Here is a 16,944-nt window from a genome sequence, read left to right as displayed (position 1 = left end):
TTTAACATTGCAGATACATTGGATGACATTTTGAGTATCTGAAAAATTCAAAGAAATAATTTCAGAAGTTTTCCAGAATATTTGCATTAAATCAAAAGAGATTTAAGGAAGGTACGAACTTTCATGAGATGTTATTGCTTGACACCCGCACTCGATTGCCATTCAGAATTTTCACCTTTTAGAATTTAATTAAGTGCCTGAAGTAAAACGGGTGGAAATCTTCCAGTTTCACCTGCGAAACCGTTAAACATGACGCTCCCAGCTCCTATAGAACCGCCTATGGGTTCGTGTTTTGGTGGTTTCATAGTCTAAATGATGCTGAATTTTTCAGGAAGTGTAAAAAAATTTAGTCACACACAGATGATTTATATAAAATATTTATTCAGTTTTATTTTTAAACAATATTCAAGAACTGAAAACAGGACAAACATTGAAATCAGTCGCGGCAGCCTTAGCCGCTTGAATCCGACAGTGAACGGATCCGAATAATCAATTGTATGAATAGGTATGTGATTCAAACGGAAATGCACTTGACGACTCATGCATAAGGAACGAAATAAACAATTTATTTCTTAAAGAAAATCTTCAGAATAACAAAAGGAGAATGAATAGCAAGATAAACGCATGGCGAGTTGAATTTCAAGGGTATTAGAATTTCAGTTCTGGCTAGAGCAACTGAGTCCAGAGCCAGATGTACATGTGAAAATAGGCGAAACTGCTTATGTTCTTGTTAGAACACGGTTAATTTGTACTTTCACCCATGTTCACCGAAGTTTTACAGCAGTTGTCTTCCGTTCCAGAAAAATTCAAAGGATGACGTCATTCTTTCCATTATTTTTTGGAAAAGAGATAGCCTTAAAACTAAATTTAGATAACATGGAGATGTATTATAATTTATTTGTTGTTTGTTTTATCTCTATAACGAGATATTAGTGGACTGTAAGTCCTGCATTCACTCATGGTTACTTTTTGTTATGTTTTTGATTAATCTTTAAATTTCTAGAGCAGAAATTAGGTATCCCGTGATTAAAGAAATATAAAGTAAAAGCGAGGGTGAACATTTTGCGAGGATTCTCAAAATTTTGAAGCTTTCTCGGGTTTGATAAATATGGCTAAAATATGGCCCCATGCACACGATCCATCCAAGTAAAGAGGGTTCGACAGGAAAGACAGGAGGGCAACTGGAGGAGGATTAACACTCAAATTTCATATCGTAAACGTTCTTTCTATACCCAGAGTTCTCATTTTTCGTCTCTTGATCGTCAATAAAGGCTTAACCGATTTTTGACGTTAGCATACTGACGAAAAAATTTATTACTTTGTGTTGTATCGTTGAAACCAGCTGAATTTGGAAACTTTAAAAAATTTTCATGTAATCTGGGAGACTTAATGGAAATTTAATATGCCAGGTTTTTAATAGGTTAACAAAAAATGCAGTAAAGCCAGGCGAGGACAAAATTTTATTGACCGCTAAAGTGTTTAAAAAAAATAGGGGAAAATAACTGACAATATAATGATATGGCCCACAATTAAGGACCAAGTTTTCGTGGACCATCTTCAAATGCAGGTAGAGCCCTCCTCCCTTCCCTTTCTTCATCAAAATTAAAACGGATCACTATGGTATCAGCGTGTGAATCCATCATTCCTTACATACGTCTCAGATTTTGTATCATTGATACATTATCAGCCACATTTTGATTTTGAATAGATTTTTATTAAAGGGTAAGAGCATAACATCGGCGTGGAAAATATTATTGGCTGAGTTATAAAAACATGCATTTAAATTGCTATTTCAAAAATTCCTGTTTCTACTTCAAGTATTTCATCTGATTAAAACAGAGCAAACTTTATTGCTTGAAATCTTAAACCGAACATAGTTCTCTAGTAAAAAATAAATTCAACATTTCAGCCCTTGTGAAAGTGAGTCTTACTGACATTAGACTCTCTCTTTATACAAAAAACACTTTGCACCACTCTCGTATATATGACTGACGTCAAAGCATCCGGCATGAAGTCAGAGTGTCCATGTCACGAGGCTTATGTCAGACTGTTTTATGAAACACGGTCAGTATAATCAGCCAAAAGTTTGACCAGAGCTTTAATTGGAAATTCCCTCAGAAGTTCCTGACTGAGATCCACTTTTACGAAAAATTCAGTGGAGAACCGCACACAAGCGCACACTGATACAGTACGCATTCACACTTTGAGGAGCAACCGGTAAAGTCTTCGGACAAGTTTCAGGAAATTCATGTTCACCATTTGGGGAATTTCTGATCTCTATGTCACACTAGAGTCCTTTTGTAGAGAGACGTTAAGACATGTGAAATCCAATCCTGATCGTTTTTCATACTCTCTATTCACGTCTCAAACTGTCAGAGTCAGAGAGTTTGCAGTTCAACGATTACAAAAAAAAAAAAATGAGTATAATAATTGAGGCTACAATAATTAGGAAAAACCAAAATTGAGGTGGGAAAAGGTAGGGGGGCATTGGAATTCGTTGATTTAAAATTGGTAAAAACCGCAAGCATTGTGAAATTTTTCTGACGGTTTATGACATTAGACCTTAAGTTGTCTCAACTTTTCCCTCTGCCACGCTACTAAAGAGAGCAGTATCTGCGAAAATAGGATTATCAATTTTTCGAGAGAAATAAGATAGCAACCGGAGAATGCCTTTTCCGATTCATTCAGTTATTCATTCTTTGATTGGTCACACCTTTATCCTGTTTCACCTGCGTAAAAATTAGAAAAGTAATTTTTCCCCGCACGAATATGGTTTTGGGAATTCTAATGTGAGAATAAATATGTATGGATTCTGTACATTCGGTCTATTTGCAAATACTGCCCACTTTGCAGTAGGACACCGGACGAACTATAAAGGGCTTTTGCGTCAGACTGGCCGACTTTAACTACGGAGGCTTTGCGCAATCAGGGCTGTGAATCGAAATGAAACCTGGAGCCTGGAACTCGATTTTTATCACTGTTTGGACAATCTATAACTAAATTTGAAGGGAAAAAAATTAAAATGTTCGTGAATTTTTGCAAATTGATATTGAAACAGCATCGAAAAAATAATAAACAAACCAAGAATTTTGAGTCCAGTACCACTTACATGCTGATTGAGCCACCCCATACAGTTAATGTCACAACCTCAAAAGGTGAAGTTAATCGTGAGGGTAGCTGAATCAGCATCAAGTTCTCGCTTGACAAAATTTTGGCATCCAAAATGCTATATCAACATATAATTTTGTCGATGCAGTTCTGTAATTGGAACCGGAATTCCTGCACTACCGGAAATATAAATTCGAAACTTGAATTTTCCTTAAAAAGCCGAGGAGGCTACACTACAACTATACTACCACTAAATTAGCAAAAAAGAAAAAGTAAATTATTCGGGCGTCTGAAAGGTTCCGGGGCCTCTTTCAGAGAAATTTTGAAACCCCCACACACATTTTTACAAGGAATTGAAGAAACCGAATTTTTTCTTTTAAAAAAAGTTTCATAACTGACTGTGTTTAAAAAAAAGAGGAAAAACTAAACAATCCGGGTGCCATGTGGAACCGAGACTTCCATTGGGATCTTGAAACCGGAATCAAAATGCCCGTATGGCCGCGACCAGAACCGACTCAAAATCGTTTCGATTCACGACCCTGCTTGCAATAGCTCAGACTGAAAAAAAAGTTCAATAGTATGAGTCGACCATTCGGTGCTTCAAATAGATTGAACCACTCTATTCGTCATAGCGACAAGTCGGCGCAGAGAATGGAACGTTCGCTTCGTGTGACCGAAATGTTCATCTCAGTCTAATTCTACCGAAGAGTCCAATCTTATGAACCGCATGTTCGGTTTGACAAACCGAATAGTTTGATCTGTACATAATACGGAAACATGCTCCTTATACAATGGGCCTACAGACGAGGTATGAATTAAAAATTTCACGTAGAATGAAACATGTTACTTTTTTCTAATGGACCGCCAGTTGACAAGGTACGAATTTAAGCATTATGATACATGATCCTGACCAAAATTTCTCGCAGAGCACGGTTTGCCGAACGAAAATTACTGATTATGAATCCTGACTAACAATGAGCAGCAATAATGTTCTTCAATGTGTAATTTCAAACCTCCCGCTCATGAAAAAACAAATATCTACTTGAGACGAATCGCGCACTAAACGTTGACGTAAGAGTTTCTTCGGTATAAAAAGATAACAACCTCGATTTTGGTGCTACGGCTCAGCTGTTGCATGTTGTTAACGATTTGAACAACACAAGGCAAGGAAGGAACATTGCTCGATTAAGGAGCTTGCCGAAACTGATGTAGTGCGCCATGGACCTCTAGACAAGGTATGAATTATTAAAGCACAACGCTATACGTGTTTCTCTTCAAAATTCTCCAGGGAAAACGAACCACAAAACGGAAAGTTTGAAAATCAACTCCTGAGCAGGATGTGTTTTATATTAACATTGGTCAAATGACAAAAATACAAATGACGTCATTTGTATAATCGAACTTCCATTTGATCTGTGTTTATAAGTCTTATTGATATCTTGTTCAGGACTTGCTCTCAAAAGTGCCCGTTTTTTGAGTTGTTCTCTATGTAAGATTTTGAAGAGAAAACTTGCGACGTTTTCTTTCGCTGCAGACCTTGTCTAGTGGCCCACATACCGAAAAAAAAAAAAAAAAGTGGAAATAGTCGGTGCTGATGACAAAACCCTCTGTTCACAGAGCTCCTGCACTTTTTTTGGTATATTTACAGGAATTTTCTGTTGTGAGAACAGAACTTCAGTCGTGCGCACAGAGTACTCAGTCCTAATGACGGCAACTTCTGGAGCTGCAACAAAGAAAATGCAGAAGCCCTATGGACAGAACTATTTTTTCAGTGAGTTTGATTCAAGTAGGCAATAATTCTTCTTGCGAGCGGAGAATTCAAAATTCTAGTGCCCAACTTGTCCTTATGCTGCGAATGTTTATATCTTAGTCAGGAGTTGATTTCAGTCGTTATGGTTTCGCGAATCGTGTTCTACGTGAGATTTTGATGCTAAAATTCGCACCTTGTCTGCTGGTCAATCCCGACCTCGTCTAGTGGCCCGTTGAACTTTTTTTCCGTAGAATCGTACCATAATGATCCGTCTATCTCGGGTTGAATCGTAATAAAGAGGATGTGAATAGCAGTGGCGCGGCATGGCGTGCTTTGCGATGTCGATTGATCTGCCATTTAAACCCATGGAAAAGGATCGATAAAAAGGATATCGACGGTGTAAGCTGGCAATCTCATAACTCGGTTTGTGACGTCACAGACTTCCTGTCATACATTATTTTTTAAACGGAAAACTACTCAATGGCAATTCTTTAAAACTTTCGTGATTTTTCTTCTCTGTGTGAAAAAAATTCTACATAAACTTTAAGGAATGATGTCAATTTGTTCTCTTTTAAAAAAATAACTTAAGGGCGGAGATTTTCAGACACCACAAATGAGTTATGTGATTGCCGACTTACACCGTCGATATACCTTAATATTCGATTCTATACCATAGCTTCAAATGGGAAAATATCGATAATCGATCATTCACGCCTCACCACCGGTGAATAGGAACTGAAGCGGGTACGGCGGAAGATGCTGGGGAACGTGGGTTTATTGTGCGGACTCCTTGGAGGCGGGAGGTCCCTGTGGCTTGGCGGGGGCGGGGTCCCGTTTTCCGAGGCCGAAGTTGTAGTGGAGGCTCCTCTCAGGGCGGGCGGGGAGCGGGGGGTAGGGGTAGGCGTCCAGGTCGAGCTGGTCGTAGTCGTCCGAGCCTAGGCCGGCGCGTTTGCCCAGTCCGAAGGAGTACATCTTGTTGCGCTTGCCCAGGCCGAAGTTGTATTGCCGCGGCGAGCGCTTCCCCAGCCCGAAGTTGTACGGTCGGATCCGCTTCACTAGATCCGCCGTCTGGTACGAGTCGTCCAACATCTGAAATCATAGCCGAAAAAATATCTGAAAAAAATGAAATTAAAAATGTTTTTAAAAAAATGACCTGACACGAGACCAGGGACAAGAGACCCTCCACTGGCCTCTCGGCGACAGATGGAAGCTTTCACTTTCGGGGATTCAACACTGCCTCATGGACAATTGTAAGGGAGCAACAGTCATCTTACCTACTAGGTGGATGATAAGCTTCCGGTGACGTCATGAGCCAAACGAGTTTCCCAAACTTTGGTTTGTTTGTGAAACAAAACTCTTAGCACGTTGTTAATCATCGATCTAAAAGATAGGTCAACAGTTGAATTTTGAAGTCCCGAAAGTAAAAGCTTCCACCATTGCAAAGATACTGGTCTCTTGTCTCTGCCCAAGATCTAACGTCAGAGGGTTTTTTTTCTCTCTTATGTCTTTATTTGTGACTTTTCTTTGTGATTGATAAGACTTCACTATGTTTTTGTTGCAAATTTCAACAAGATGAGCGCCTTCAGTCACTACGTAAGCAACTTACACAACACCTCTGCGCCACGGTAGCAATGGATCAGTAGTAAAGTTGCAACTCGACGGTGAAACTATACCACGTATCTCGGTTTGCGACATTACGAGTATAGACTTCCTATCATACTTTAATTTCTAAATGGAACACTACTTGGAGCCAATTCTCGAAAACTTTCATGATTATCCTTCTTCGTGCAAAGAAAACTCACGTGATAACTTCAAGGAATGATATCGATCTGTTCTCCTTCGAAATAATAAAAGGGAGGTGGAAGTTTCTAAACACCGCAAACGAGATACGTGGTCTGGGAGTTTCACCGTCGAACTTTACTTTAACTTTTTTCCTCACTAAGTACACTAAGTACTTTAGCCTATCATTCATCTTTGTAAAATCTCTTGGTATCTATCGAATAAGTAATTTCTCTTGACAAAAAGAACCTTTTTCCTTTTTTTCTGCTGGTTTTATGGCTTTGTGTCTAGCACCTTCAGCCAACTTTAGACTATGTTTACTGTCCGTAGACATCGAGGGCTTTGGGCACATCCATGCTTCAGATTTTACAAATTTCAGGGAGTAAGGCCAAGTACGATCCGTTTCAGCAGATCTACTCGATAGTTCCATGAAAATTTGGCGCCACTACCAGGATTCGAACCCGGGACCTATCTTTTAACTTGTTGATGAGCACTAACCTCGTCGTATTGGTCGGCCCGTTTGCCTAGGCCGAAGTTATAATGCCTGGGCGACCTCTTTCCGAGGCCGAAGTTGTAGACGGGCAGTCGCTTGTACTCGGAGACGTAGCTGTAGGCCCTCTTGCCGAGGCCGAAGTTGTAAAGGCGCTTGTAGATCTCCGCGGAGGTGGGGCCGTCCTCGCCCGGGTCCGGGCCCAGTCGGCTGCTCTCCCAGTCCGCCTCCTCCGCCTCCTCGCCCCACGTCACTCGCAGGAGCGAGACTAGCATTATTAGAGGCAGCATCATCCTTAAACACAGAAAACAACGAATATTTAGTATTCTTAGTCGTTTTGTAATCCCAGTCTCACTGATTTGGGGACCTCTAGAGCCCGTATCATACGATCAAAGAAGAGCTCTCAAAGTGCTGTCACTTGGGGGTCACGTGATCCCACGAGACGCCTTTTTTGAAAGCTCTACTTTGACCGTGTGATTCGGGCTCAGTAAAAATGGGGGTGACATAACACTGATGACATATCATTCAATATTTAGTATATATGTATTTCATGAAGCAATGTGACGTCCGCTCAAAACTCTGCTATCATAGCGACATCAAAAGAATGGTCAGAATGACGTTAGAGTGAGTCAGAGTGAACAGAGTGATGTCAGAGTGAACAGAGTGATGTCAGAGTGAAGTCAGAGTGAAGTCAGAGTGAAGTCAGAGTGAAATCAGAGTGAAGTCAGAGTGAAATCAGAGTGAAGTCAGAGTGAAGTCAGAGTGAAATCAGAGTGAAGTCAGAGTGAAGTCAGAGTGAAGTCAGAGTGAAGTCAGAGTGAAGTCAGAGTGAAGTCAGAGTAAAGTCAGAGTGAAGTCAGAGTGAAGTCAGAGTGAACAGAGTGAAATCAGAGTGATATCAGAGTGATATCAGAGTGATATTTCAATGGGTTATTGCATAAAGCATTTTGATGCCTCAATGACAAGCTTATTATGTTCCAATTTCACTATGTCTAGACTCGATTCTCTTATTTTGCAGTTAAAGCCTACTGTTTCTGACTCATCTAAAGCACCTACCTGCTTAAAGAAACTAAAGGCACATTCATTGTTTTTACAATGAGCCAGAGATAAAAGTCTCTAAATGCAAAAATGTAGCTCAAATAGATGGAACTAAGCGCTAGAGTCATTCCAACGTGGGGTGTATTGAAAATATGTATTTTGACCGCAAAGACCGTTTGAATGAGTCAGTTCTTAAAACACCCTTTCTTGAGTTGGGGAGGTGATTTTAAGATTTTTTTATTAGCGCCATCGTTCCTTTAGAAAAATTTCCCATTGGAATCAGTTATCAATTTACAGTTCCCCGCACCTTGCAACAGGCTCATTGTCGGGGAGGGGGGTTATCGACTTGCCACGCAAATTGCGTTCATATCTCCGGCGTCATCGCGGAATTGCATCTAAACGGTTGGCTCACTCATCGCCCCAGGAGAAGTTTCCACTGCTCCTCGAAACTTGCTTTAATCCGTTCGCCTTGGCTCTCCCACCCGAGAATGCAAACAAAGTTGTTAAAAGTTATAAGTTCAAAGACGGCCGTGCGGAGACGATGAGCGCGCTTGAGAATCTCCATTTTTTCAAAAGTTACCTGGACGCCCAGGATTCAGGATTCAGAATAAATAATGGAGCAGGAATAAATATTAATTAAAATCCGGAATTCTATCCGGTCCTCCGGCCCTTCCTTCATCCGATCGTTCCGGCGAACGAATGTTCGAGTTCGATCCGGGTTTTCGTAAATACCCGCTTTTCATTCGTTTCTTCCCGATTGAAAGCGATTGGGTCCGTTGCACGCAAGAGATACAAATTAAGAAATAGACTTCTCGCTGATTGAACCACCCACAAATCACGATGAGCATTTCAAAAAAGTCTAGAGTCCTCTCTTTGACACATGATTGCGAATTTGCCGAATTTGCACGATTTTCGATTTACTGATTGCCGTGCTTTCAGTTTTGGTTCTCAACAAGTGGCACCTGTTAAGTTTTGCTCCCTATCTTTTCATAGAGAGTTTGTCATGTTACACAGTTGGACTCTCAGGGTAGCCTCAGATATCCTTTATCCCCTCTATTACGGCCTCAACTTTGAAAGCTTTTTTTGAGCTTTAGAGTCTATTTCAAAGAAAACCAGTGGCACCATCGTGTTTCCGAGAAAATTTTACGCAAGGCAAAGTAAAACCCAACTCCCACAAATCGCTCACGCATAGACACTAACTGCCTCACCAGCGGAAGTCAGTGGATGAGAGGAGTAGGACAAAATGTGGAAACATGCATGCAAGAGCCACATTTCTATAGCCCTGTGCAGAGGTGTTGTGAAAGTTGCTGAGCGAGTAATTGAAGGCGCTCATCTTGTTGAAATGTGTGACAATTCAAGATTTTTCTGTAAATAATAACGAGGATTATTCACGGCCGTGGGTCGTGGTATACTCTTATCACCGTCACGAACACATGGCTCAACAAGTGAAAAGGTGAATTAATCTGATCAAAGAACGTCGCTCCTCTGACGTAAGGACGTATCTTGATTTCCTCGTGAGCCCTATTTTACATGCAAATCCCTGCTCTCTGGGGCTCATGTGGAAATTGAAATACCGAAAAATGATACTACTTTAGAAGCGTTCATATTTTTCTGCTCTTTTCAGCACTTTTCCGAATAAAATCCGCCAATTTCTATAATCATTGACCAGTTTTAAACTAGAGATCTAAATTTGCCAACATTTTAATCAGAAGGGTTTATTTTTCAAACCTCTCTCGTAACGATCCTTCCAAACTTGGAAAGACAACCCCCTTCAATTTGATCTAATGGCCCCTTCCTGAGCTTCGCTCTGGACTCACAATAAATTGACCTGTGTCGATACCGGTAGCTACCATTAGGTAGTAGGGCAATGGCTCATGCATGATATTTAATAGCATTTAAGATTCTCCACAAGTGTTAGATACATCCTTTGAGGAAAAGTGTCCCTGTTACCATCGGAGCTCCGACGAACCGTAAACTTAACTATATCTAAACTCAATGGAGTTTAGATATATTCAAGTTTACAGTTCGCCTTCAAATAGCCGGGTATGCTAAAAATCAGCATGAACGTTCGAATAGTTGCTGTTGCATACTTGAAGGCTCTCCTATTAGGCATGGACACGACGACGCTCAGCGTTGGCGATTAGTTGATTGATAACATAAGCACGAACAACACAAGTGCTCCTTAATATCTCTAAGATCTTCAAGTTTCTCTTCGATCTCTATCAACGTGCACATTGCCTTTAAAATGTCTTCTTTTTCTCACTCTTACTAAATCAGACTTTTGAACTTGAACCGCAAAAGTAGAAAACGAATCACCTCTAAAGACTGAAAATATTTAGAAGAGGAAAAGAATGCGTAGCAAGCAGAAATTTTTATTTGAAGAACATTTTACTGAGTCATGGGATGGGATAGACACTCGGACACTTTAAGTGTTATGTAGGTAATAACTCTTGGAACAGCCTCTCATCACATCACGCGATTCATGAGGATATATTTTTCTCTCGGTGATTCTGCGAGACAAAGTCAAAACGAAGAGAAAGTGAGAACTTCTTTTCTGCGAGAGAAAATTTGACAATAGTATCAAATGGATCAAAACGGAGAGGCTGCTTATTTATTAGTTTTTTCAATTTATTACTTAATGGAGATAAAAATGATACCGTGTTCACCGATTTTTTTTTACGTAGGGAAATATTTGTGTCGCTCCACCTATTCTTCTTGCAGAAAGGTTTAGAGGTTTAACGTAACAGTTTGGAAAGAGCTCGTATCAAAATAAGTTTTAACGGAGAGCTTGTTTTCTGGAATAAGGCTCATTATTTTAGGGCCGCTTCTATTTCCTCCAGTCAAACGTAATGTAATGTAAATGTAACGTAAATATAATTTTCCGGAAAAATTATCTGTATCTAATGGTAATTTGGAAGAATTATAGATTGCATCCAAACTGAAAAAAAAACCTAAATTAAGCTTGAGGTTTTCCCTGAACTCATTTCAAATTTTGCTGAATATCTGGAGGATTGGTTTTGAGTAACGCTTGAAGGGTGACTTCTGAATATTTGCTATTACGAATTTCCGCTGGTGCCAATGCACTTATAGATGAAAAATATAAGAAATTACCTAGTGATGTTAATAAGATGATCAGACGTAAAATCTGAAATTTTTGGGGGGATTGAAATTTTTGTTTCTACTTTTTGGAGTTTTCGGTCACGCATGAAAGGATGTTCATTTCAACTCTTTTTAACATAGTCGTCTTCTCTGAAGAGTATTCGACGCTGAGAAATAAGATCTCTTGAAAGAATAGAACCAAAGTCCGCCAAAGAGAATAAAATTAAATACGTAATTAGCCCGAAAATCACTTGATGTAATTTGGCGTAACCGGTGAAATTAAATTTTCAGTCAGATCAAATGCCAAAACAAAGGAGGCCCCGACCCTTGATCGTCAATATCAAGGGGTGAAACCAATCAAGTGGCAAACACCTTCTTGCGAAGAATCAAAGACTTTCTCGTCTTTAATTACATTCTAATTGATTACTCACCATGCTTACGTTGCCATGATGGTGCCCAAATCTAATTACTTTTTTTAATACACTTGTTACGTCAGTGATTTTTAAGAGATGTGGCATTGGCAATGAGACAGTTTTTAATATTGATCAAAGCTAAGCAGTTATATTGATAGTAATTATTTGTGATCTTTCATGGGGAAAGGTGCACACAAGAATAATTTGCAAGCGGTGCCGCTAGAGAAGCTGTTACAGGAAAGATTCCTCGCGTTCGAAATTCAAAAAGTCGAATTACATTTTCATGTCACAGCCCCTATCGACACCGCTTGCAAACAACTGTTTAGATAGTTTTCCCTTAAAACTGCATTTTGAAGGTGGTATAAATAGCTAGATTTCAAGATTTTTAGCACTGAGGTTGTTTTCTCCTGAGAAGTGGAATGGCAATTTTTACCATGCTCAACTGCTCAAACTTCATCGACGTTTCCAAGAAATTTGGCACATGCGCATCTTGGGGGTGTTGTTCCAAAATGGGACAGAAATAGTGGCTCCTTATTGCATAATGTAATCCAATTATATATTACGTTTAAAGTGAAAAAAAAAATAATTAAAGTTTTCCATAAACTCATTTCAAATTGTGTTAAATGTCCAGAGGATTGGTTTCGAGGAAGGCTTAAATAGCAAATTCTGAATACTTGCTATGCTCAAACTGTATTGACGGTTCCACGAAACTTGGCACATGCGCATGTTGGGGGTGTTTCAACGAGTGGATTCAAGATATTGCATTCTAATTGCGCCCTCCTCATGGTTGAACTTTCGTCCCACACAAGACGATGTTGAAATGTTAGGACTCCCAAATGCACGGGCATTTAAGCATTTATATCTGGATCGCATTTAGCAAAAAGGAACCAGCTCAATTACGGTGTTTTCAGCTCTGTGCAAGTTCTTCTTTTCTTTTAAAAATACTCAATATATGCACACTTTTAAAATTCACGCAATTATTTTTCATTAAAATCAACAGCTTTTTGGTAGGAAGCAAGAACTATCTGCTAATCTAGGAGATTTTTTAGATAATTATGAAGGAGTACCATTTTTACAACGCTATGTAATTTCGCTGGCTCCTTTTTTCTAAATGCGATCCATCTGTGGAAGGGGTAAAATTTTCAGCACAGCGATTTTTGTCTGGTCTGATCGACGAAATTTCGATTAAAACTCTCTAGTCTCCGAAAAAACAAGCAACGAGCTCCTTAGTTAATTTTTGTGTCAACGGGGGCCCAACTTTGCATCACTTTTCGTAAATCGCTCTCTTCGTACAATTTTGAGGAGAAACCATGTAACTTAGCTTCACAATGCATAATTGCATACGGGCCCATTATTCAGGATCCTCAAAGTCTGGCCCAGGGAGGGGACATGGGACGGAGTTGGGGGAGAGGTGATGCATCAAAAATCCAAATGCCATTATGACGTAATTTCCTGGGCACTGAAATTCGTCGGGCATGAGCGCAGGTACGAAGCAACCGCAATAACCCAACGTTGGCAACACAGATTATTTCCCGACTATTTTGCGGTGAAATTAAATTTGCGTCTCCTTTGAAGTGCGACGCTTTCGTATCCTTTTTTCCGCGCCCGCGCCGCGCGGCGCCGAGTAATTTCCGTCACGTGGGCTAAACCACGCAACCGCAACAATGCGCCATCGGGACAAACGCGGTTTTCAGTCAGCAACCCCCGCCCTCGACTCCTATTCTACCTGCTGATCCAAAACCACCTAACTGCAATACAGACTTCGCGTGAGATGAGTGGTTGTACGGGGGGTTTTGTTTTTTTCTTTTTGAAACACTTTTAACCAGATGAGTAAGCACTCGATGGAATTATTTCCCTTGGCTCGGTAATGGATTTAATTGAATTCGACGCTGAAATCTTTTTCACATCCTGTTCACGAAGGGGCGCATATGCGCTTCAAAAGAAGACCAGGAGGCGGGGGGAAGAGGTGGGTTGGGTGCGACGTCTCGTACGCAAACAATAGCGGGTACCTTTGACGGTTGTAATGGGTCAGTTTAGTGTGAAAGGAAGAATGAGATTTTTTTATAACGAAAGTTAATATCATACCCGTCTCGCTACTTGAGACAATCATGCTTAGTTAATATTCTTTGTCACGAATAGATTAACCATAAGCGTTTTCTGCATATCGATGGTTAAACTGCAGGAGCGCAGAAACTGTTTGCGACGTTGCATACTTCCTGTCATGCTTTACTTTTCACAAATGGAAAAATACTCACCGTCATCTCTCGATAACCTCCCTGATTTTTCTTCTGTGTATGAAAAATAATCTTTGAAAATTTCAAGCAATGGCGTTGATTTGGTCTATAAAATAGAATAGAAATGGGGATTTTGAAACCTAGCAAACGAGATAATCGTTTCTGGAGTTTCAACGCGTACATGCGCTAGGGAGCCAGAGGATACTTGCGCTTGAATTATAACGTTTGTAAGATGTATTCTTGTGCATTATCAAATACAGGGACTTAAATAGAAAAAACAGAGATGCCATAAAAATCGTTTTGGGTGCGGGGATGAACCAAGAGGCAAGATTTGTGGAATACAGAAAAGACAAATCTTCGAATAGAGGAAAATTACTCAGAAGATGGATGTTTTCCGGCCTACCTTACAAATTGAAGGCGAAATAGCAATGTGAAGGAACGGAGAGTGTCAATTTTCCGAAGACAGCGGTATTTGCAGTTCACTTGCGGGGTGGTGTGTTTTAATTGCTGTCTCGTCGGAAATTTTAGCGCTTTACTGAATTAGCGGATTTTTTTCGGTCTCTCTGAATGAAATCCATCAAAATTTGAAGAAAATTCGATTCCCAAAATGTTTTTCGTTACTGCTCCCGTGAGCTTATTATTGGTCATGTTTTTAAGCGGAGGGTTGAAAACGCGAACAGGGTTGCTGCGTAATGAAGACATTCAAAAGTCACGTAAGAAATTTTTAGTTTATGGATGTGGCAACCATGGCAACGGACAAAACCAGAGGTTACATTCTGCACCTCGTAAAATTTTACGTTCCTTAAGTCACGTTACGTTACGTGCCGACTTATGTACGTACGCGGAATGACGAATCCCTGGACCCTTAATTGCAATCTACGAGGGTCATCCAAAAAGTAAGGTTCCCTACCTTGTATCTTTCAAACGAAAAGAGATAAATCAAATCGGTAAAAAAGACATTATTAGACATACTCTAAGCTTTAAAACAAGCTCAAGTTTTTGAAAATCGGTTGAAGGATTTCCGAGAAAACTTAATTTTACTGAGACAACCTCCTGTCGCCGCGTGCCCACCTTCGGGGTCAGGATGCGCGGAAAGTCGATTATTTCAGACTCGGGTTATCGCCTCTAAACATCCAATCAAAAAGGACTTTGAAAGTTTTCATTGAGTAGACTGTACCTTACTGTTTAACGTAGTCTCCGCATCTTTTTTGACATTTCTTTTATCATTACAGTAGCTTTTTGACGCCTTCCGCGTAGAAGCGCTCTCGTCTTGGCTACGAAACCAGTTATTGACAGCGATCTGCACATACAAATCAGTTGCTTTGTGTGGGGAAATTTTTCCCCAATCCTCCGAACTCTTCCAATTTAGCCTCAGGTGACTTCTCTGTTCCCGAGCTGAAAAACTTCCACGGTAGAAAGCGATTTCTAGCTGATTAAGAGGTGCAGCTCGCTGTCAATGACTGGTTTCGTAGCCAAGACGAGAGCTTCTACGCGGAAGGCGTCAAAAAGCTACTGTAATGATAACAGAAATGTCAAAAAAGATGCGGAGACTACGTTAAAAAGTAAGGTACAGTCTACTCAATGAAAACTTTCAAAGTCCTTTTTGATTTGATGTTTAGAGGCGATAACCCGAGTCTGAGATAATCGACTTTCCGCGCATCCTGACCCCAGAGGTGGGCACGCGGCGACAGGAGGTTGTCTCAGTAAAATTAAGTTTTCTCGGAAACCCTTCAACCGATTTTCAAAAACTTGAGCTTGTTTTAAAGCTTAGAGTATGCCTAATAATGTCTCTTTTACCGATTTGATTTATCTCTTTTCGTTCGAAAGATACAAGGTAGGGAACCTTACTTTTTGGATGACCCTCGTATTTACAGATTTTCGTTAAAGGGAATCGATTTTCAATTTGATTTTCAACCAAGGAAAAAACTGCAACAGCCAACGAGAATGACCTGATGTCCCAGCCAGGGAGCCTAGCTACACTTACTCACGTGAATTGTTTCAGAAAAATGGTGAGATAACTTAATAATCAGAGCCATTATTAAAAGGTTTTCAGTCGCATTAGTAGAGGACCGGTGCCGATCGTGAGACAATTTTCAGGACAAGCAAGAGGACAACCAATACACTTTTTGCTGAAATTTGACAGCACTGCCGACCGCACTGGCGCGTTTCCGCCTATTTTTCTCATTTTTGCTTTTTAAAGAGCTTCGTTTACCCATTAAAGCCCCCATAAAGACGTTCCGGGTTTTTTAGCTTACAAAGTATGACCCATCGCCCACTAGAAATTTATGTCAATGCTGCCCTGACCTTTGGCATACAGAGGGTATCTCTATAATAATTATAAATCCGATTAAATGAGATTTTAGACGGGCTTCGAGTTCAGAGCTGTCAAGGGCTCGATAATTACTAAGTATGATCGCCTCTGTGACAGAGAAAGCGATCGGTCATGTTTTGAATGGTCGCGAAAAAAAGAGATAATCTTCTGTATGTATATCGGTGGCTATGGTCAAAAGCTGCGTTCATTCAAACATCCAACGCGACTCGCCTACGCTTATGCAACGCGTGCTCATTGCAACGTTTCAAAATCTCCAATTATGTTTAATTTCTTGAGATGAAAACCACCCTAAAAGTATGCTCGCAATAATCTGTGAATATTTTTGAATGAGTGAAGTTCCTCAGAAAATGTCAAGGAAAGCTGCGTATAGGTTTCTCCCTGATAAAAAAAAGTCGTTCTACATGAATTTTCCAGGTGCTCCTTTCTTGTCATGAAACGTTTCAGTAGAGCTTGTTACGAGCAGTTTCTTACATCTTTGTGCCAATATAACATGTATTACAATCCAAAAACTATAAACCCTGCACTATGCACGAGGTAGATTGATAAATACTCATTTCTTAAAAATTTCGTCTCAAAAAAGCCGTTTAAAAGAAATTAAACCATGTCCTAATTGCTGAATCCCTGCAATTAAGATCAGAAGCGGTTCCTAAAAGCGGCTGGGGAAAATTATATTTTCATCGGAAAACATACATGATTGCAAA

The 16,944-nt window shown here is 40.1% G+C and overlaps 1 protein-coding gene across 2 annotated transcripts in view; it reads right to left on the bottom strand.

Moving 5' to 3' along the window:
• Nucleotides 1–361: 361 nt before the first annotated feature.
• Nucleotides 362–16,944, bottom strand: part of AstA (allatostatin A) — a 134,218-nt gene continuing 117,635 nt past the window's right edge. For both annotated transcript variants that reach the window (XM_019043163.2, XM_019043162.2), the window contains 2 exons: nt 7,136–7,421; nt 362–5,947 (listed from right to left, as the gene is read on the bottom strand). In XM_019043163.2, the coding sequence (XP_018898708.2) occupies nt 5,633–5,947; nt 7,136–7,420 (600 nt within the window). In that variant the 5' untranslated portion in view covers nt 7,421 and the 3' untranslated portion in view covers nt 362–5,632. The remainder of the gene's footprint in view (nt 5,948–7,135; nt 7,422–16,944) is intronic.

This window comes from Bemisia tabaci, chromosome 4 (genome assembly GCF_918797505.1).
Source record: "Bemisia tabaci chromosome 4, PGI_BMITA_v3".
In the NCBI taxonomy this organism is placed as follows: Eukaryota; Metazoa; Arthropoda; class Insecta; order Hemiptera; family Aleyrodidae; genus Bemisia; species Bemisia tabaci.
Note: the sequence above shows the minus strand (reverse complement) of the source record. Positions and strands in the feature narration are given on the sequence as shown.